We start from the raw sequence: 16,979 nt of genomic DNA on the forward strand, positions 1-16,979 counted from the left end.
CTGTATGTTAGATCTTGCAGCTAAGTAACAATACACACTAAACGAGTCATTTATTGTTGTTTTTACTCTGTATGTTAAATCTTACAGCTAAGTAACAATACACACTAAACGTGTCATTTATTGTTGTTTTTACTCTGTATGTCAGATCTTATAGCTAAATAACAATACACACTAAACGTATCATTTATTGTTGTTTTTACTCTGTATGTTAGATCTTACAGCTAAATAACAATACACACTAAACGTGTCATTTATTGTTGTTTTTACTCTGTATGTCAGATCTTATAGCTAAATAACAATACACACTAAACGTATCATTTATTCTTGTTTTTACTTTGTATGTTAGATCTTACAGCTAAGTAACAATACACACTAAATTGAAACTGTTGTTATGTGTGGTTTCACTTTGCAGAATATTTGTATTCACACCTTAATAATAATACACATTAAAAGGTACATTTACAGTTATCTGTTTCTTTTTATTCTATAGTATAATATTAACTTTACGATATCATTCTACTAATGTATGTTATTATAAGTCAAGTATCATTTTGTGTTTTTTTTTCTGAAACCTGTAGTTGACTATTATATTTTTTTAAAGTCGCATTTCGGACTTAGCTGGCTTTTGAAGCTTATGAATACATTTTGTATGTTTACATAATCTTTATTTATACATAATAAAAGTTTATTTTTAAATAACGAGTGATTCTGGCTTAAGTTCTAAATTATGTATTAAACATCCGCACTTTATAGGCTCATTTGTGGAAGAAATAAGTTTTAGAATTTTATCACCTTCAGGTTTAATTTATTTATATTATTTTACTTTTCATATAACTTAGGTGCACAGTAACTTCCTAACTTCTTGATAAATTCATTTTATTCGAAGTGTCTTTTAAATTAGAAATGTTTTATTGTAAACCCCTCTAACTGGAATAGAGGTGACTATAAGCTATCAATCACGCCATATTCAGTGCCGAATGTCCATCCTGATCTTATACAACAAACATAGTAGTGGTTGAAACTGTATTTCTGTCACTGTTTTCATGTGAAATATTCCAAATGTAATCTTCATCAGTTTTCTTTATTTCACTAACTACACATCAGAATTATTTGTTTTCGTTTGTTTGTTTTCGAATTTCGCACAAAGCTGCTCGAGGGCTATCTGTGCTAGCCGTCCCTAATTTAGCAGTGCAAGACTAGAGGGAAGGCAGCTAGTCATCACCACCAACCGCCAACTCATAGGCTACTCTTTTACCAACGAATAATGCGATTTACCGTAACATTATAACGCCCCCACGACTAAAAGGGGTGCGACCGGGATTCGAACCCGCGACCCTCAGATAACGAGTTGAACGCCTTAATCCACCTGGCCATGCCGGGCCACACATCAGAATTAAAGTTAGTATTTACTTCGCAAGTTACGGAATTTAATTTATTAAACAAACACCAGAGGGACACAAACCTAACAATTTTTATTGAAATTTCTGTGATATAACTTCTATCAACGTGGAAGAATACACCACAGGGATAAAAAAGTACCATATGTTTTTCATTATTACTGATACTAGAACACGATATGAATATCATGGCTAAATATGTATCACTTTCCTTACGAGTGTCTCATGGTTATATTACGAATTCAGATGAAACATTTCAAGGAAACTCATTTTCTTTATTCGGAGTGAAATCATTACCAGTAAGCGAATGATGAATCCAGATGAAAATTTCTATCGAAAATTCAACATTCTTTTCACGAAAAGTAAAACACTGAATTGCCGCTACCATTCATTGAAACGTGAATCCAGAGGAAACATTTTATCGGAAACTTAATATTATTTTCAACATCTCGTTTTCTATAAATATCTCATTGAATAAAATATCGAAGGAAGTCAGGAAAATGTCTTATTTTTAATGGTTCACATATGTTTGAACCTAACTTACTTATAACTGGGAATAAATGTGCATTTTATAATAATACTTTTATAATTAATTTTAACCCTAACGTATGTAATTGGATTAATTAAGAATGAAAAACAATTCGTGCTTTCAGCGACATCTAGCCCTCTGGTGATTTTTTAAGTTATTTTTATTAAATACTAATATTTATTCGTATTAATATCGGGATATCACTTTATAGTTTAAGTTCTTTTAGGTTAACTAATAATAGCATAATGTATTATGCTATTGAAATGTTCAATTATCATTCTGTCAGCCTCAGAGTGGCACAGCAGTATCTCTGCGGACTCACATTGCTAAAAATAGGCTTCAATACCTCTGTTGGGCAAACCTGTTATGCAGTTTTATGCTTAATTCCAAGTAACCAATCAAAAGCAAGCAAACAGTTCCTTCAAGAACACTCGTGATTTCCAAAATGTTGAGACATTTTATTTGTTTTTATATAAAATCAACTCTCTGAAATGTTATTTGAACTGGCGTTTTATTCTTCGCAGAATTTCATTCAACTTAGAAACCTGTATTTTTTTATTAGTACTGGTCTTTCACGATTTTTCAGCTCAATAAACACTTCTTGTAAGTTCTGGGCTTATAACGTTAACATCCAGGGGTCGATTCCCGAAACGGAGAAGGCACAGATAACCAATACGTTGTGCAAGTTTGTGTTGAAAACCGAGAACAACAACCACACTGCACAACAAAGTTTTTGCTTATTGAACACTGTTGGATGTTCCTTATAGATCACAAAAATCACATCCAAATTTGCCCATCACGTACCGTTTCATCGAAATCTTCAGTTTCACCAGGACATTGCTACAATGGAAAAACAATGTCAGGACAACTGGAATCCATCAATGCTTGCTGACTATTGTTGGACACTGCAACGTGATGCATCGGACATTGAATACAAACGAAAATCAGAAGCAAAACACTTTTAATTATGTTGAACTTAATAGCGTATTAGAAACATAAACGCAATTAAATACGTTATTGCCGGTAAACAGTTAACTGACTATTTCTCAGAGTTCCTACGTGATGAAGCAAAACCAAAACTATATTTATGTATACCCACCAGGTACCTGTCACAATCAGCAAAAACTTTTCAGGAAGCAAAACTTTTCAAACAAATTGTTGTGCAGTGTTATTAGAGTTATAAGTCAAACAAATTGTTGTGCAGTGTTATTAGAGTTATAAGTCAAACAAATTGTTGTGCAATGTTATTAGAGTTATAAGTCAAACAAATTGTTGTGCAGTGTTATTAGAGTTATAAGTCAAACAAATTGTTGTGCAGTGTTATTAGAGTTATAAGTCAAACAAATTGTTGTGCAGTGTTATTAGAGTTATAAGTCAAACAAATTGTTGTGCAGTGTTATTAGAGTTATAAGTCAAACAAATTGTTGTGCAGTGTTATTAGAGTTATAAGTCAAACAAATTGTTGTGTAGTGTTATTAGAGTTATAAGTTTGATGTTTCAACTCCTGATCCAGGTTCGAGAAACATTTATTATTTTAAATTTCTGTTGACGTCTACTAAGTCCTCACCTGTAATTTAATTTGTATTATCACCATTGTGTTTATTAATAATAACACGACGCAAACTAATGTGCAGGAAATGTGTTTTCATTTGCCAGTATAATTATGCTTGTAATTTCTCAGAATGTGCCACACAAAATAAACATTTTAAGGGGGGTGAGAGGATTATTTATATTGCTCACCTGATCACACGTGTAACTATAGATTTCAAGAAAAAATTCCACGTGTTTCCTTTCATGTTAGCCCCCCGCTAGTACAGCGGTATGTCTACGGATTTACAACGCTAAAATCAGGGGTTCGATTCCCTTCGGTGGGCTCAGCAGATAGCCCGATGTGGCTTTGCTATAAGAAAACACGAACACCTTTTATGTTAGTAACAAAAATGGAAGGCCCGGTGGTTAAGACACTCGATTCGATTCGTAATCTGAGAGTTGGGGGTTCGATTTGCCGTCGCACCAAATATGCTCGCCCTTTCGACCGTGGGGACGTTATAATGTGATGGTCAATCCGACTATTTATTGGTAAAATAGTAGCCCAAGAGTTGGCGATGGGTGGTGATGAATAGCTGTCTTCCCTCTAGTCTTACACTGCTAAATTAGGGACGGCTAGCGCAGATAGCCCTCGTGTAGCTTTGCTTGAAATTCAAAAGCAAACAAATAATGACAAACATGGGCTACCTAGAGCCACGTGAAAGGGTACATGTATTGTACTGGATCCGCTAAGGCTGAGTTTCATGAAATAAATAGAATAAATCGTTAATGACATACAAAATTTGTGATTGTATGTCCCCAAATTAATCCCTTCTTTTGTCTAATAAATTTATTTATTACAACGTAAAATTATTTAAAAACCAATAGACACACACAGACTATATAATTGATATTTATCATCCATTACCTTTTTAATGCGGTGTTGAAAAGATAATACGTAGATTACCATTTCATTAAGACAAATGAAAGACGGGACGTTGTTAACCTATTGGGAGGACCCTTCCCCCTTACTTTACAAGACAGTAAGACGGTTTCTTAATGTTCCAATGTAGATAGGTAAATTTTTTTATTAGTGGTTTTTGATTACAAAAAAGAAAACATAACTGAACTTTAAGAGTCAAGCACATTCAGCAAATAACAAACAACTGAATAGCATGAATTTGTTTTCGACATGAAAACCGTTATTAAAGTCGCCGGAATGGTGCCGAGTTTAATTTGGAATGATCTCATCTTTTTATGCATCATCACGTGTCTGCTTAGAAGTGAAATAAAGAAATTATACACTGTGTTCAGGTTCACAGCAAAGTAAAGAATGTTTGTGCATCAGATAAGAATGATATAAACAGAAAGGCTCGGTAGGTCCACGTGTATGGATGTTTTATTCAGATCACAAGGCACCTAAACGTTACAAAAATACATAAATACAATAAAACACACAGGATACAACAACGTCACTGTGATCGAACCTTCAGCTCAGAACAAGCTGCTCGTTCGTTTGTTCAACTCAAAAAATGTCTTTTCAATACACAAGAATACAAATAACAAACTCGCTATTCGCTGAACATTTTATCATACGGAAAGACATATTACGATAGTTACAGCCTATTTAATGAACATATCTAGATTCTCCCAAATTTACAAGTATGCATGCTTCTTATTAAAAGATGAGTGCTAGAGGGCGTTGTCTGATTATTGGCCTATGTATGGAGATAGAGATAAGGAGAGATAGAAATGTATTTTTCTGATACTAAGGCATTTCTTTGTTTGCAAAACGAATTTCGTGAGAGTGTTAAGCCTTTTTTTTTTTTTTTGGAAAACTAAAACGGCCGAACTCATTTTGTCTGTGTCTACATGATTTTTCGTGTTTAATGTCTTATCACTCTATCTCCTATTAAGGCGTGTCTTCCGGGCGTGGCTGGCAGATCAGGTCGTGTTTCACCAGGATTTTCCATTTCTGTGTGTACTTCATATTCAAACCCGCCTACAGGAATTAATTCACGTTATGATATCTTAGTCATATGTGTAAGAATTTCTAGAATAAGAAAAGCGATACCCAATAATAGTACGTCCTTCAATCGATGACTATTCGTGCAGAGACTGGATCTCGTAAAGCATTTTTTGTCACGTAAAATAACGTAAATTGATATCGGAAGCTACACCGGAATTTGTTATCATGCCAAATTTTAGTTCCACACTATTCTTTTTATTGGACCAACTTAAGAAACATTTTTCTTTCTACCATAACAAATTGTTAATAACAAATGAAACGGATGAATGCAATGATTACCAACCAACGAAATGTTATTTTTAAGTAAATGAGTGAAAGAACTCTATGAAACAAGGCTAAAGACTACACAGGTCTTGTCGCAATGAAATGCAACCAGGCATTCTGTAGTGCAGTCTCTTTTGTACATAATTATGTTTGTATGTGTGGGTTTTTGGTTTTTTCTGACAACACGTTTTGAGTTTTTCAGCGCATATACACTACAGGAATCAGTTAAACAAACCATAAGGTAAAACAACGAGAAACAACTTAAAATAGTAATCTGACCCGAATCTTCGGGCTTGGCACACAAATAAAAACATAATGAAACAATGGTGAATTCAAAGAGCTATGTCAAACCACAGTAAAGTTGCTAATATACTACACACATGCAAATGATTTACTAGTAGCTTATTTACATGAAGAGGGCAATTAGTTGCCCTGCCTCGTCAACCATCATTTCACATTATGTCTTATACAAAGGTACCGGTGTGACAAACTATCAAACATTTGTTTTTACCTTTCTTTCCTTGCGTATTTCTAACACAAACATTACAAAATCAATTTCGTCTCATGCGTGTGACATTTACTTAAGTTAACCTTGATGGTCAATAGAGAACTCGCATCTCACATCTTATTCATAACTGTCTGAAACTGGAAAACTTCAATCACTACACGAATAATGGCTGTGGAATAAAAACTGAGTCATATTAGGTTTATGGACAAATGGTCCCTCTGGAGTACAAGAACGGAAAACGTTTCCTCACATAACGTTCGCTTGAAGGTGTGTGTGTGTGTGTATGTATGTTTTTCTTACAGCAAAGCCACGTTGGGCTTTCTGCTGAGTCCACCGGTAGTTTGGATTGGTTTGTTTCGAATTTCGCGCAAAGCTACACAAGGGCTATCTGCGCTAGCCGTCCCTAATTTAGAAGTGTAAGACCAGAGGGAAGGCAGCTGCTAGTCATCACCACTAACTCTTGGGCTACTCTTTTACCAACGAATAGTGGGATTGACCATCACGTTATAACGCCCCCACGGTTGAAAGGGCGAGCATGTTTAGTGCGACGAGGATTCGAACCTGCTACCCTCAAATTACGAATCGAGTGCCTTAACCACCTGGCCATGTCAGGCCTCCACTGATAAAATATGTACCAAGTAAAAACATTTATAAAGTAATGTTAATTTGTGAGCTGTAGTTTATTATTGTCCTTGTTAAGGGCATAATTTAACGTCTGAGATAAGATACAAACATATAGTGAAATAGTTTTTTTACAATATCTCCCTCTACCTTATAAAAGCTAAGTTCATTTTGAGATGTGATAAACTAACACCAACTACGTATTTGATTAAACACACAAAACCCCCTTTTCCTCTCTCCCTATGTTTTACTTATAGGTTCTGGCCTGGCATAGCAAGGTGGTTAAGGCACTCGACTCGTAATCTGCAGGTTGATGGTTCGAATCCCCGTCCAACCAAACATGTTCGCCTTTTCAGCCGTGGGGGGCGTTATAATGTGATGGTCAATCCCACTATTCGTTGGTAAAAGAGTAGCCCAAGAGTTGGCGGTGGGTGGTGATAACTAGCTAGCTGCCTTTCCTCTAGTCGTACTCTGCAAAATTAAGGACGGCTAGCGCAGATAGTCCTCGTGTAGCTTTAGGCAAAATTAAAAACAAACCAAACCTATAGGTTCAGCCAGAAATTGTAAGGTATGCCAGAAAAATAACTGGGAGGTGGCGCTTAACATCATAAAATACTGGAATGTCAGTAAACTAAGGTACACGTTTTGCTTATATTCATGTTTACGATTACACTTTATCAGTGAACTTTAACCTTGAGTGTTATGTTGGAAATAAGACAGTTCGACTGTAATCAATGGAGTGTGTCCGGGTTAGAGAATCTAATCGTAAGAGTTCGACCATGTTTTGTGACGGGCGTGAAATCTAACGTAAATAATTTTGTGCCAAGGCAAGGAAATAAGGGATTTTTTCTAGGAATATATCCAACAAAGAATACTGTATGAATGCGTTTTAACTCCTAATTTTGTCAAATAATATAATGAAAACATATTTTCTTCGGTACAAACATCTGTCTCCAATAATGTTTCAATTTTTGTGAAAGATATTAATATATCAGAGTGCCATAAGAGAGACGAGTTTATTACACGTACCTTAAAATCACCTTACATATAGTTAACCAAAATCAGTGAAAATCATTTTCACTAAAGAAAGGGTGTTTTTTACAAGATAGCTTGCAATCAGAAAAAGGAACACAAAAAAGAAACAAGTGCAACGTTCGAAGAGCACTTCAATAAACATAAAGTGAACATTATTGTGTAGTATTATTGGCATTTGAAGTAGCCCCCTCAGATGAACGTAGTATTATCATAGTTTAAGGAAACCTCTTCATCAGCATGTAGTATTATCACGGTCTGAGGAAATCCCCTCATCAGCATGTAGTATTATCATAGTTTAAAGAAACCCCCTTATCAGCATGTGGTATTATCATGGTCTGAGGAAACCCCCCTCATCAGCATGTAGTATTATCATATTTTAAAGAAACCCCCTTATCAGCATGTGGTATTATCATGGTCTGAGGAAACCCCCCTCATCAGCATGTAGTATTATCATATTTTAAGGAAACCCCCTCATCAGCATGTAGTATTATCATAGTTTAAGGAAATCCCCTTTTCAGCATGTGGTATTATCATGGTCTGAGGAAACCCCCTCATCAGCATGTCGTATTATCATGGTCTGAGGAAAACCCCTCATCAGCATGTAGTATTATCCAAGTTTGAGAAAACCCCTAACCAGCATGTAGTATTATCATAGTTTGAGAAAACTCCTGAGCGGCATTTGGTATTATCAACATTTGATGAAACCCCCTAAATTACGTGTGTGTTTCATTAAGAGATGGATTATATCATACGAAAAATATACTATTGAGAATAAGCATCTATAACTGTTACACTGGTCCTCAGTTTCGTATTGATATTTATGTTTATAAAGAAAACTAAAGTAAATTACTTTCAAAACTTTGAAGACTTCTTTATCAACATTTCATTCTATATTTTACTACTCTCATCCTACACTGATCTGAGTGATTCATCTGATCGTCTGTTTATCCTTTTCTGGCCTCGCACAAGTTTACGGTTTTGTTTTTTTAATACTCTTTATGGCTTATCGTAATCTTGTCAGTTCTTGGTTCCAAAAATCTCTGAACGTCTTAACTTGATCTCTCAGCTTCTAGTTTCCCGACTTCAATTACACCATGTTCTTTGGTTGTCTAAGTGGTATTAATTATTCTATGATATAAATCAAACATAATGCAATACGTTATTAAAACACACGAAGAGACTGAACGTTAATATAGAACTCGGTTGGTTTTCACGTAGTCGGTTTTTTTTATTCAATATGTTAAAATGTGGAACATAATTCTAAGGACCTTAAACGTTACGTGTCCAATTTATTCACACATCTCGTGGAACTACGGGTACCATATACTCTACTATAATCGCCGTTTCACAATTCATGTGCTTCTACCATAAATTTAACGGGTACCATATACTCTACTATAATCACCGTTTCACAATTCATGTGCTTCTACCATAAATTTAACGGGTACCATATACTCTACTATAATCACCGTTTCACAATTCATGTGCTTCTACCATAAATTTAACATTTATTTCACAGAAGCGAGCCTATTTTCATTGTCTACGTTAACACCTACAAAGCTAAAGAATGAAGCTAGCCATCTTCGTAAGGTGATACAAAACATTAAATACCTTCAAGGTTTTGGACAACTATAACTTCAGCCAACTCATTTTAAACGCTTGCTGACCAAAACAATAATGTACATTTTTTTTTTTTTTACAATGATATATAAGTAGACTCGAGACATCACGTACACAGACACGTGAACAGTGGGAACCCTAAGGAAATTGTTTTTTTTTTCTAGTCTTACGTCAAGCGCCACCTGTACTTACTAGCAGCTATATTTGTGACAACAGGCTACGAAATTCGCTTGCACTGTGCGCACAGAAAAACAACAAACAGACAAGAGTTAAACAAATCAGCAAAGCACAGGTCAAGTATACCAATAACTCCTAGTTGATCGACGTGTTTTACGTTGTCATTTTTAAATGTTCGCTTTATTTTCCTTTTCTGAGTGACACGTGCCACTTCACATGACTTTGTTGTATTGGGTTCATTACTGTCAAAGTTTCCATCACGAGTGCAGCTGTAACACGTGGGACATCTAGCGACACAATGGTCGTCATTTGGCTTCTTCTTCTCAGAGCGACATCTGGCAGTCTGTTAAAAACGAAACATCTGTTATTTCTGATTAAATTTCAAATTATTACCACAGAAACAGATTATACGATTTTTTGCTTCAGGTATTTCGAAACTAATATTGAAAATATTATACCAGTATCGAAAATAAGTAAAGCAGGTATTCAATATGTTTTATTAAAAGAAGGGAAGGTAAATATATATATCTATATTAAACAACTAATCTCAGTTGATTCGTGTAATTAACACTAAATAATGTAAAGAATATATTCAGTAATTTAGTTTATTACTTATTCCTTGTATAACTGTCATATGTAAACCAAGATAGATACACATTAACAACAGTACGTGTGTTATTATTAAACTTATTTGCAATAATAAATTACATTTTTCATCTGTATCCTTTATCACGTTTTATGATTGGTAATTTAACGTTCTCATGCAATCTATAAACAAACATTACGTCGGTTTATGTAACCTTTTTTTTTTTCATTGTTTAGCGAAACGTTTCCACGTTTCCATTAAGAACAGGAGATTACAAAGTGCGGTCTTCGTTGCCTTAGGGATAGAGTTTTTGTTCGATGTTCGATGATCGTTAACCGACATATCAAATCGCATATAAGGCGTACGACAAAATTAGGAACAGGAGGGGGGGGTGAACGTAAAAGATTTAAAAACTTCATCAAACATCAGATTATTTGGGGCTGAAAGGCGTACGACGAAATCGTCACGTGTTATTACATTTATCACAAAGAAAGGCACTTCATTAATCTGTTTCTAAGTTCTAACTAACTGTGCATCGACGGCGAAAGGCTTAAAACCCGGAGGACTTTTGCTTTCTTTTTAAGTTGATTTTCATTGAGAAAGCACCTTAAATACATTATTTTATCTCGTTGTAAAATGAGCCAGGCCGTATCAAAGTGTCATAAATATGTGTGTGGCTTATCTTTGTTTCTTGAGGCAACAGTAACTGCTTTACTGTTGCATATAAATTAAGGGTATCTGTGTAAAGAGCTCTGAAAAAATGTAATGTTTTTGCATATATATATATATATTTACTGAATATACATTTTCTGAGATGAATAAAAAAGTAACAAGTAAACTCATTCCTTCCTACACTGGATGCGACTGCCGATGTCGCGTTTTTCGTAGTTGTGATTAAAGAATACGTGATAAAACTACCACGCCGTCTTTTCGCAGATGTAAGCCTATGCATAATGTCTCATTTAGAAAACTTCCTTGGCACAGGTAAGCCGTCCACCTTGGAACAGCCCACATTACAACTGATATATGTTCACTAATTGAACGTTATATCTACTACATTAAAACGGGATCGCCACACGAGTTTTGAATAATGAATATTTGTAATATTTACAGTGTGTAGGCACTTCTTAGGCCCGGCATGGCCAGATGGGTTAAGGCGTTCGACTCGTAAGCTGAAGGTCGCGGGTTCGAATCTCCGTCCCACCAAACACGATCGCCCTCTAAGCCGTGGGGGCGTTATAATGTGACGGTCAATCCCACCATTCGTTGGTAAAAGAGTAGCCCAAGAGTTGGCGGTGGGTAATAATGACTAGCTGCCTTCCCTCTAGTCTTATACTACTAAGTTAGGGACGGCTAGCGCAGATAGCCCTCGTGTAGCGTTGCGCAAAATTAAAAAGAAAATTATTCTATTATTATGATTATCCGTATAATGTTAATAAAATCCTTAGGTTAAAGAAGTCTTGATAGGTATGAATAAAAATCCTACACCTTTCGAAAGGTGGAGCTTCAGTACCAGCCCGTAACTTCTCAACTCTATTTGTTACTGTTCTCTCTCTTTATTTATTTATTTATGTTTTTCACTATAACAAATTTTATTGTTTGTTTTTTGAATTTCTCGCAAAGCTACTCGAGAGCTATCTGTGCTAGCCGTCCCTAAGTTAGCAGTGTAAGACTAGAGGGAAAGCAGCTAATCATCACCACCCACCGCCAACTCATGGGCTACTCTTTTACCAATGAATAGTGGGATTGGCCGTAACATTATGATGCCCTCACGGCTGAAAGGGCGAACATGTTTGGTACGATTGGGATTCGAACCCCGCGATCCTCAGATTACGAATCGAGTTTCTTAACCACCTGAATATGCCAGACCTTTTTAATAATCGAATTCTTGTACACTTTAATATTAGTCTAATACAGACAGGTTGAAATATGGTAATAATAAACATTTTAAGTTCACTCTATTTGGACATAAGTACTTTGTTAAATCATTTAACTTCTCAATATCATTAATGGTGTGAAACCATCCGTATCAAAAAACGTTATATCCTGACGCGGTTCCCTCTTTGGAAGTATATACAACTTGTCAAAATATGGCACCTCAAAGGTAATGCCTTAACAAACTTGAACTACTAGCATTCTCTGTTAAACAACTACAAAAATCTTTTTTTTTTTACAAAAAGTAAAATTTGAAGTCCCATTATTTGATTAGAATAGCCTAAGAGTTGGCGGAGATAGCTATTGAGTAGCTGCCTTTCTTCTAGTCTAACAGTTCATAATGAGGAACAGCTAGTCTTATATTTGTTTGGAATTAAGCACAAAGCTACACAATGTGCTATCTGTGCAATTCCTACTATGGGTATCGAAACTCGGTTTCTAGTGGTATGAGTCTGTAGACACAGAGCTGCGCCACTAGGGGGCAGAAACAAAATGAACATGCAATAAATGTTTGAGCAACAATTTAAAACGAACAAACAAGTAGTCTTTATCAAAAACATTACCTAACTCCACTCTAATTCGATTTATGCCCTTAGCGGAATAAAACAAACTAAAGTTTAATTAATGAAATTCTGAGTTTTTATTAATCATATTCGAAAACATTTATGTTTTTTTAAATGAAGTCAAATAGGGGGCAAAAATAAAGATATTTTCTAAGATAGAATGTTGTTACCTTGGTTTTTTCTTTCACTCTCATTTCGATTATGCCTCTCCTTCTCTAATTCTTCAGCTAAGGACTCTAGAAAACACCAAATTTATGCATATAGAAAACTCTTACAGGCGAAAGGTATATAGAAAATAAAATACATATCACGTTTTACATCTTTCTAATTGCCCCAGGTGGCTCGATGGTGACTCGGGTTTTCCTTTACTTTTATGGTGATAAGTGTATGCAAATAAAAGTCCTCATAGATATTGTTTCAGGCCAACAAACGATATCCCACGTGGTACTTGTGATTGGAAAATTATCAGACGATTCTTAAGTTATGCTCACTTTACCGAGTTTACAACATTGCTACGCACCCTTTTAAGCCGGCGGGGTATTTATTACCTTTTCAGACCCTGCACTGTGGCGGGTTTACACTCGGATATCCCCAAGGAATGATACACTGAACATGAACAGCAAAGGCATTTAAATTTAATAAGCAGCAAGTTATGGAGAAAATGGCTTTATAGCAATGGCGTCCATCAAGTAAAAGCCGTGTTCACATTGGAAACAACGTACAGAATCTGAGTAGTTTGACAACTGAAAACGTGAGATACGTGTTTGCGTAGAATATGATAGCACGTGTTTAAGTTATTTTATCCTTTGGCGACTAGAAACAAGTGAAAAAAATAACAGTTTTCTTTTCCTTCGCGAACAACTTTCTGATTTTTTGTTGCAAACTCACTTAACGGACAGAAAATCATTTTACAATTTTTAAAATCTTACGTCAACCCATTTGTGTGTCGTGAAGCATGCATGCGGGCCACTTTTCCAGCAGTTGCCAGCTGTCAAGACGGGAATACCATTAGTAATCCTGTTAAAAGGGTATCAAATAAGCTTTCTTCACATCAAGAATGGATTCCACATGCAGATGGCACTCCAACGAACCACGTGAGACAAACGGGTAAAAAAGAAAGAACCCACGGTGCATAAATGAAATCATTTTCTAGTGCCGACTAGCGTATGAAGCGATCATCGGTAATACAAGCTGCTAGAGGCAGCCATTACTCCGCTAAACGGTTGAACCGGGAAAATTAAAAATCACACTCTGCTTACGAAATTCATAAATCATTCCATACATATACACAACATTATACGGAAAAACCTAAGTACGCGAGAAAGGAAAATAAAATAAAGCAAAATTGGCAACAAAGAGAACACAGCGTATTACTCTTGTATCAAGACATCAAGTACGCGAACACCACAACCCACAATATTTGTAAGCACATGTTTATATACATGAGCCATTCGATCGTTTAGTCGATACAGCCGATCAGGAAATTTGACTAAAACTCGCAATTTCAATGTTGAGCTTCTGAACTGTTTCTCATCGCGCACGAATACATACAAGGTGTACGAATTTACCGTGAGTTGTCTGATGATTTTCTTAAAAGCTCTGCGGTTAAACGTTGGTTTTGTTATTAGTGGGTAAAATGACGTCAGAATAGGTTGTTACAAGGGTAATCTGTTTGTTTGTTGTTGTTGTTGTTTTCAAACAGTTTCCTTCTTTTGTTTTAGAAAGTGTTACCAAAATACTTTTACCCATTCAACAAAATAAACAGTTTCGGTTATCTTACCATTTAACAGACGCAAAGTTTCGGCTGAGGTATTGCGCAAAGCATCTTCATAGTGAGAACGTTTTTTCATTTCTACCTCGAGCTGTTCCTGAAATCTTCTACGTGATCGTTTCTCCCGTCGAAGGCGTTTCTGGTAGATAACTAGAGAAAAACAAAATTCATTTGTTTGTAACACAAAGCTACGCGATGGGCCAACTCTTGATCTATTCTTTTACCAATAAATAGTGGATTGAACAACAGATTACAATTCCCCCCGTGGCCGAGAGTCCGAAAATATTCGGTGACAATAATTCGAGCCCGCGACCCTCAGTCCAGCACCATAATAACCATTATATAATATTGTCATACAGTTTATTCTACACACAACGTGTACTAAAATAACAACACAGAGCAACACTTATTATCACTGGTATATCATGCCGAGATACATCTAATATTAACACCTTAAAACAACAGAATGCATCTTTGTAGATAGCACGATAAAGGAAAAAAATGGTCAGAGAAAGTTTCCCTGTTTTATTACACTATTATTCTATTATTATTATTATTACACTATTATTCTATTATTATTATTATTACACTATTATTCTATTATTATTATTATTATTATTATTACACTATTATTCTATTATTATTATTATTACACTCTTATTCTATTATTATTATTATTATTACACTATTATTCTATTATTATTATTATTATTACACTATTATTCTATTATTATTATTATTACACTATTATTCTATTATTATTATTATTATTACACTATTATTCTATTATTATTATTATTACACTATTATTCTATTATTATTATTATTATTATTACACTATTATTCTATTATTATTATTATTATTACACCATTTATTATTATTACACTATTATTCTATTATTATTATTATTATTACACCATTTATTATTATTACACTATTATTCTATTATTATTACACTATTATTCTATTATTATTACACTATTATTCTATTATTATTACACTATTATTCTATTATTATTATTATTATTATTACACCATTTATTATTATTATTCTATTATTATTATTATTACACTATTATTCTATTATTATTATTATTACACTATTATTCTATTATTATTATTATTACACTATTATTTCACCCAACGAAAAATTCGGAATTTAATAATACAACACTAGTATTAGAGAATGGAAAAACAGGAGATGTATGACAAAATATTTAATAGTTGAACAGCAGACTTCACTATTTTATCATCACCCTGATAAAACTTCAAATATAACTACTTTTATTGAAGAAAAAAATAGCTTGGCCATCAGAGCTCTGCCTAAAGAGTTATTAGAACAGTTGAAATTTTGTAAGAATGGGTTATGCCTAAAGAGTTATTAGAACAGTTGAAATTTTGTAAGAATGGGTTGTGCCTAAAGAGTTATTAGAACAGTTGAAATTTTGTAAGAATGGGTTGTGCCTAAAGAGTTATTAGAACATTTTAAATTTTGCGAGAATGGACTCTTTCTAAGGAGGTATTGGAACAGTTGAAATTTTGTAAGAATGGGCTGTACCTATAGTTATCGAAATGGTTGGAGTTTATTAAAGTTGAACCCATGTCATATATGTTATCAAAACAGCTTACGTTTAGAATTCCTTAGCTTCTTGTAATTTTGAGTTCATATAAACATCATCAAGAAAATGTTATTTCCATTTTAGTTGTAGTTCAAGCTAACCTTGTGTACTAATGGCAGATATTTACAGATCAGATGTTCATGACCATGTTCTACTTTGCAGAATATTCATATCTTCCATACATGTTGATTTCAGATGGATTGTTCTTTGAATTGGTTTAGACAGTGTCAATAGACGATCACTCTGTTTTCAATTAAATCATCCAACTAAAAGTATCGTACATGGCCCGGTACGGCCACGTGGTTAGGGCGCTCGACTCGTAAACTGAGGGTCGAGGGTTCAAATCCTCATCACACCAAACATGCTCGTTTTTCCTGCGATGGGAGCGTTGTAAGTCACGGTCAATCCCACTATTCGTTAGTAAAAGAGTAACCCAAGAGTTGGCGGTGGGTAGTGATGACTTGTTGCCTTCCCTCTAGTCTTACACTGCTAAATTAGGGACGGCTAACGCAGATAGCCCTCGTGTGACTTTGCGCGAAATTCAAAGACAAACATAAAAACAAAGTATCGTGCAACTGTTTCTTCACTGGGTTTCCTGTGGTTTAAACGTTAATAATGTGTAACTATAGGATAATACTAAGAATTGGCATTGAGAAACGATTACTACTCTTACTCAGCCTTACATTAAACGAAAGTCCTCGTGGACATTGGATATACCAAGTACGGAGCGGATACGGTCTTTTTTCATTTTCATTCAGATTTTATTAATAATTATAATTGTTGATGGTCATAAAATT

At 34.7% G+C, this 16,979-nt stretch overlaps 1 protein-coding gene across 3 annotated transcripts in view; it reads right to left on the reverse strand.

Annotated features, from left to right (window-relative positions):
• Positions 1 to 4,834: 4,834 nt before the first annotated feature.
• LOC143247504 (dachshund homolog 1-like) overlaps positions 4,835 to 16,979 on the reverse strand; it is a 109,757-nt gene continuing 97,612 nt past the window's right edge. For all 3 annotated transcript variants that reach the window (XM_076495743.1, XM_076495741.1, XM_076495742.1), the window contains 3 exons: positions 14,572 to 14,712; positions 12,962 to 13,027; positions 4,835 to 10,050 (listed from right to left, as the gene is read on the reverse strand). In XM_076495743.1, the coding sequence (XP_076351858.1) occupies positions 10,031 to 10,050; positions 12,962 to 13,027; positions 14,572 to 14,712 (227 nt within the window). In that variant the 3' untranslated portion in view covers positions 4,835 to 10,030. The remainder of the gene's footprint in view (positions 10,051 to 12,961; positions 13,028 to 14,571; positions 14,713 to 16,979) is intronic.

The sequence above is a fragment of the Tachypleus tridentatus genome, chromosome 3, assembly GCF_004210375.1.
Source record: "Tachypleus tridentatus isolate NWPU-2018 chromosome 3, ASM421037v1, whole genome shotgun sequence".
In the NCBI taxonomy this organism is placed as follows: domain Eukaryota; kingdom Metazoa; phylum Arthropoda; class Merostomata; order Xiphosura; family Limulidae; genus Tachypleus; species Tachypleus tridentatus.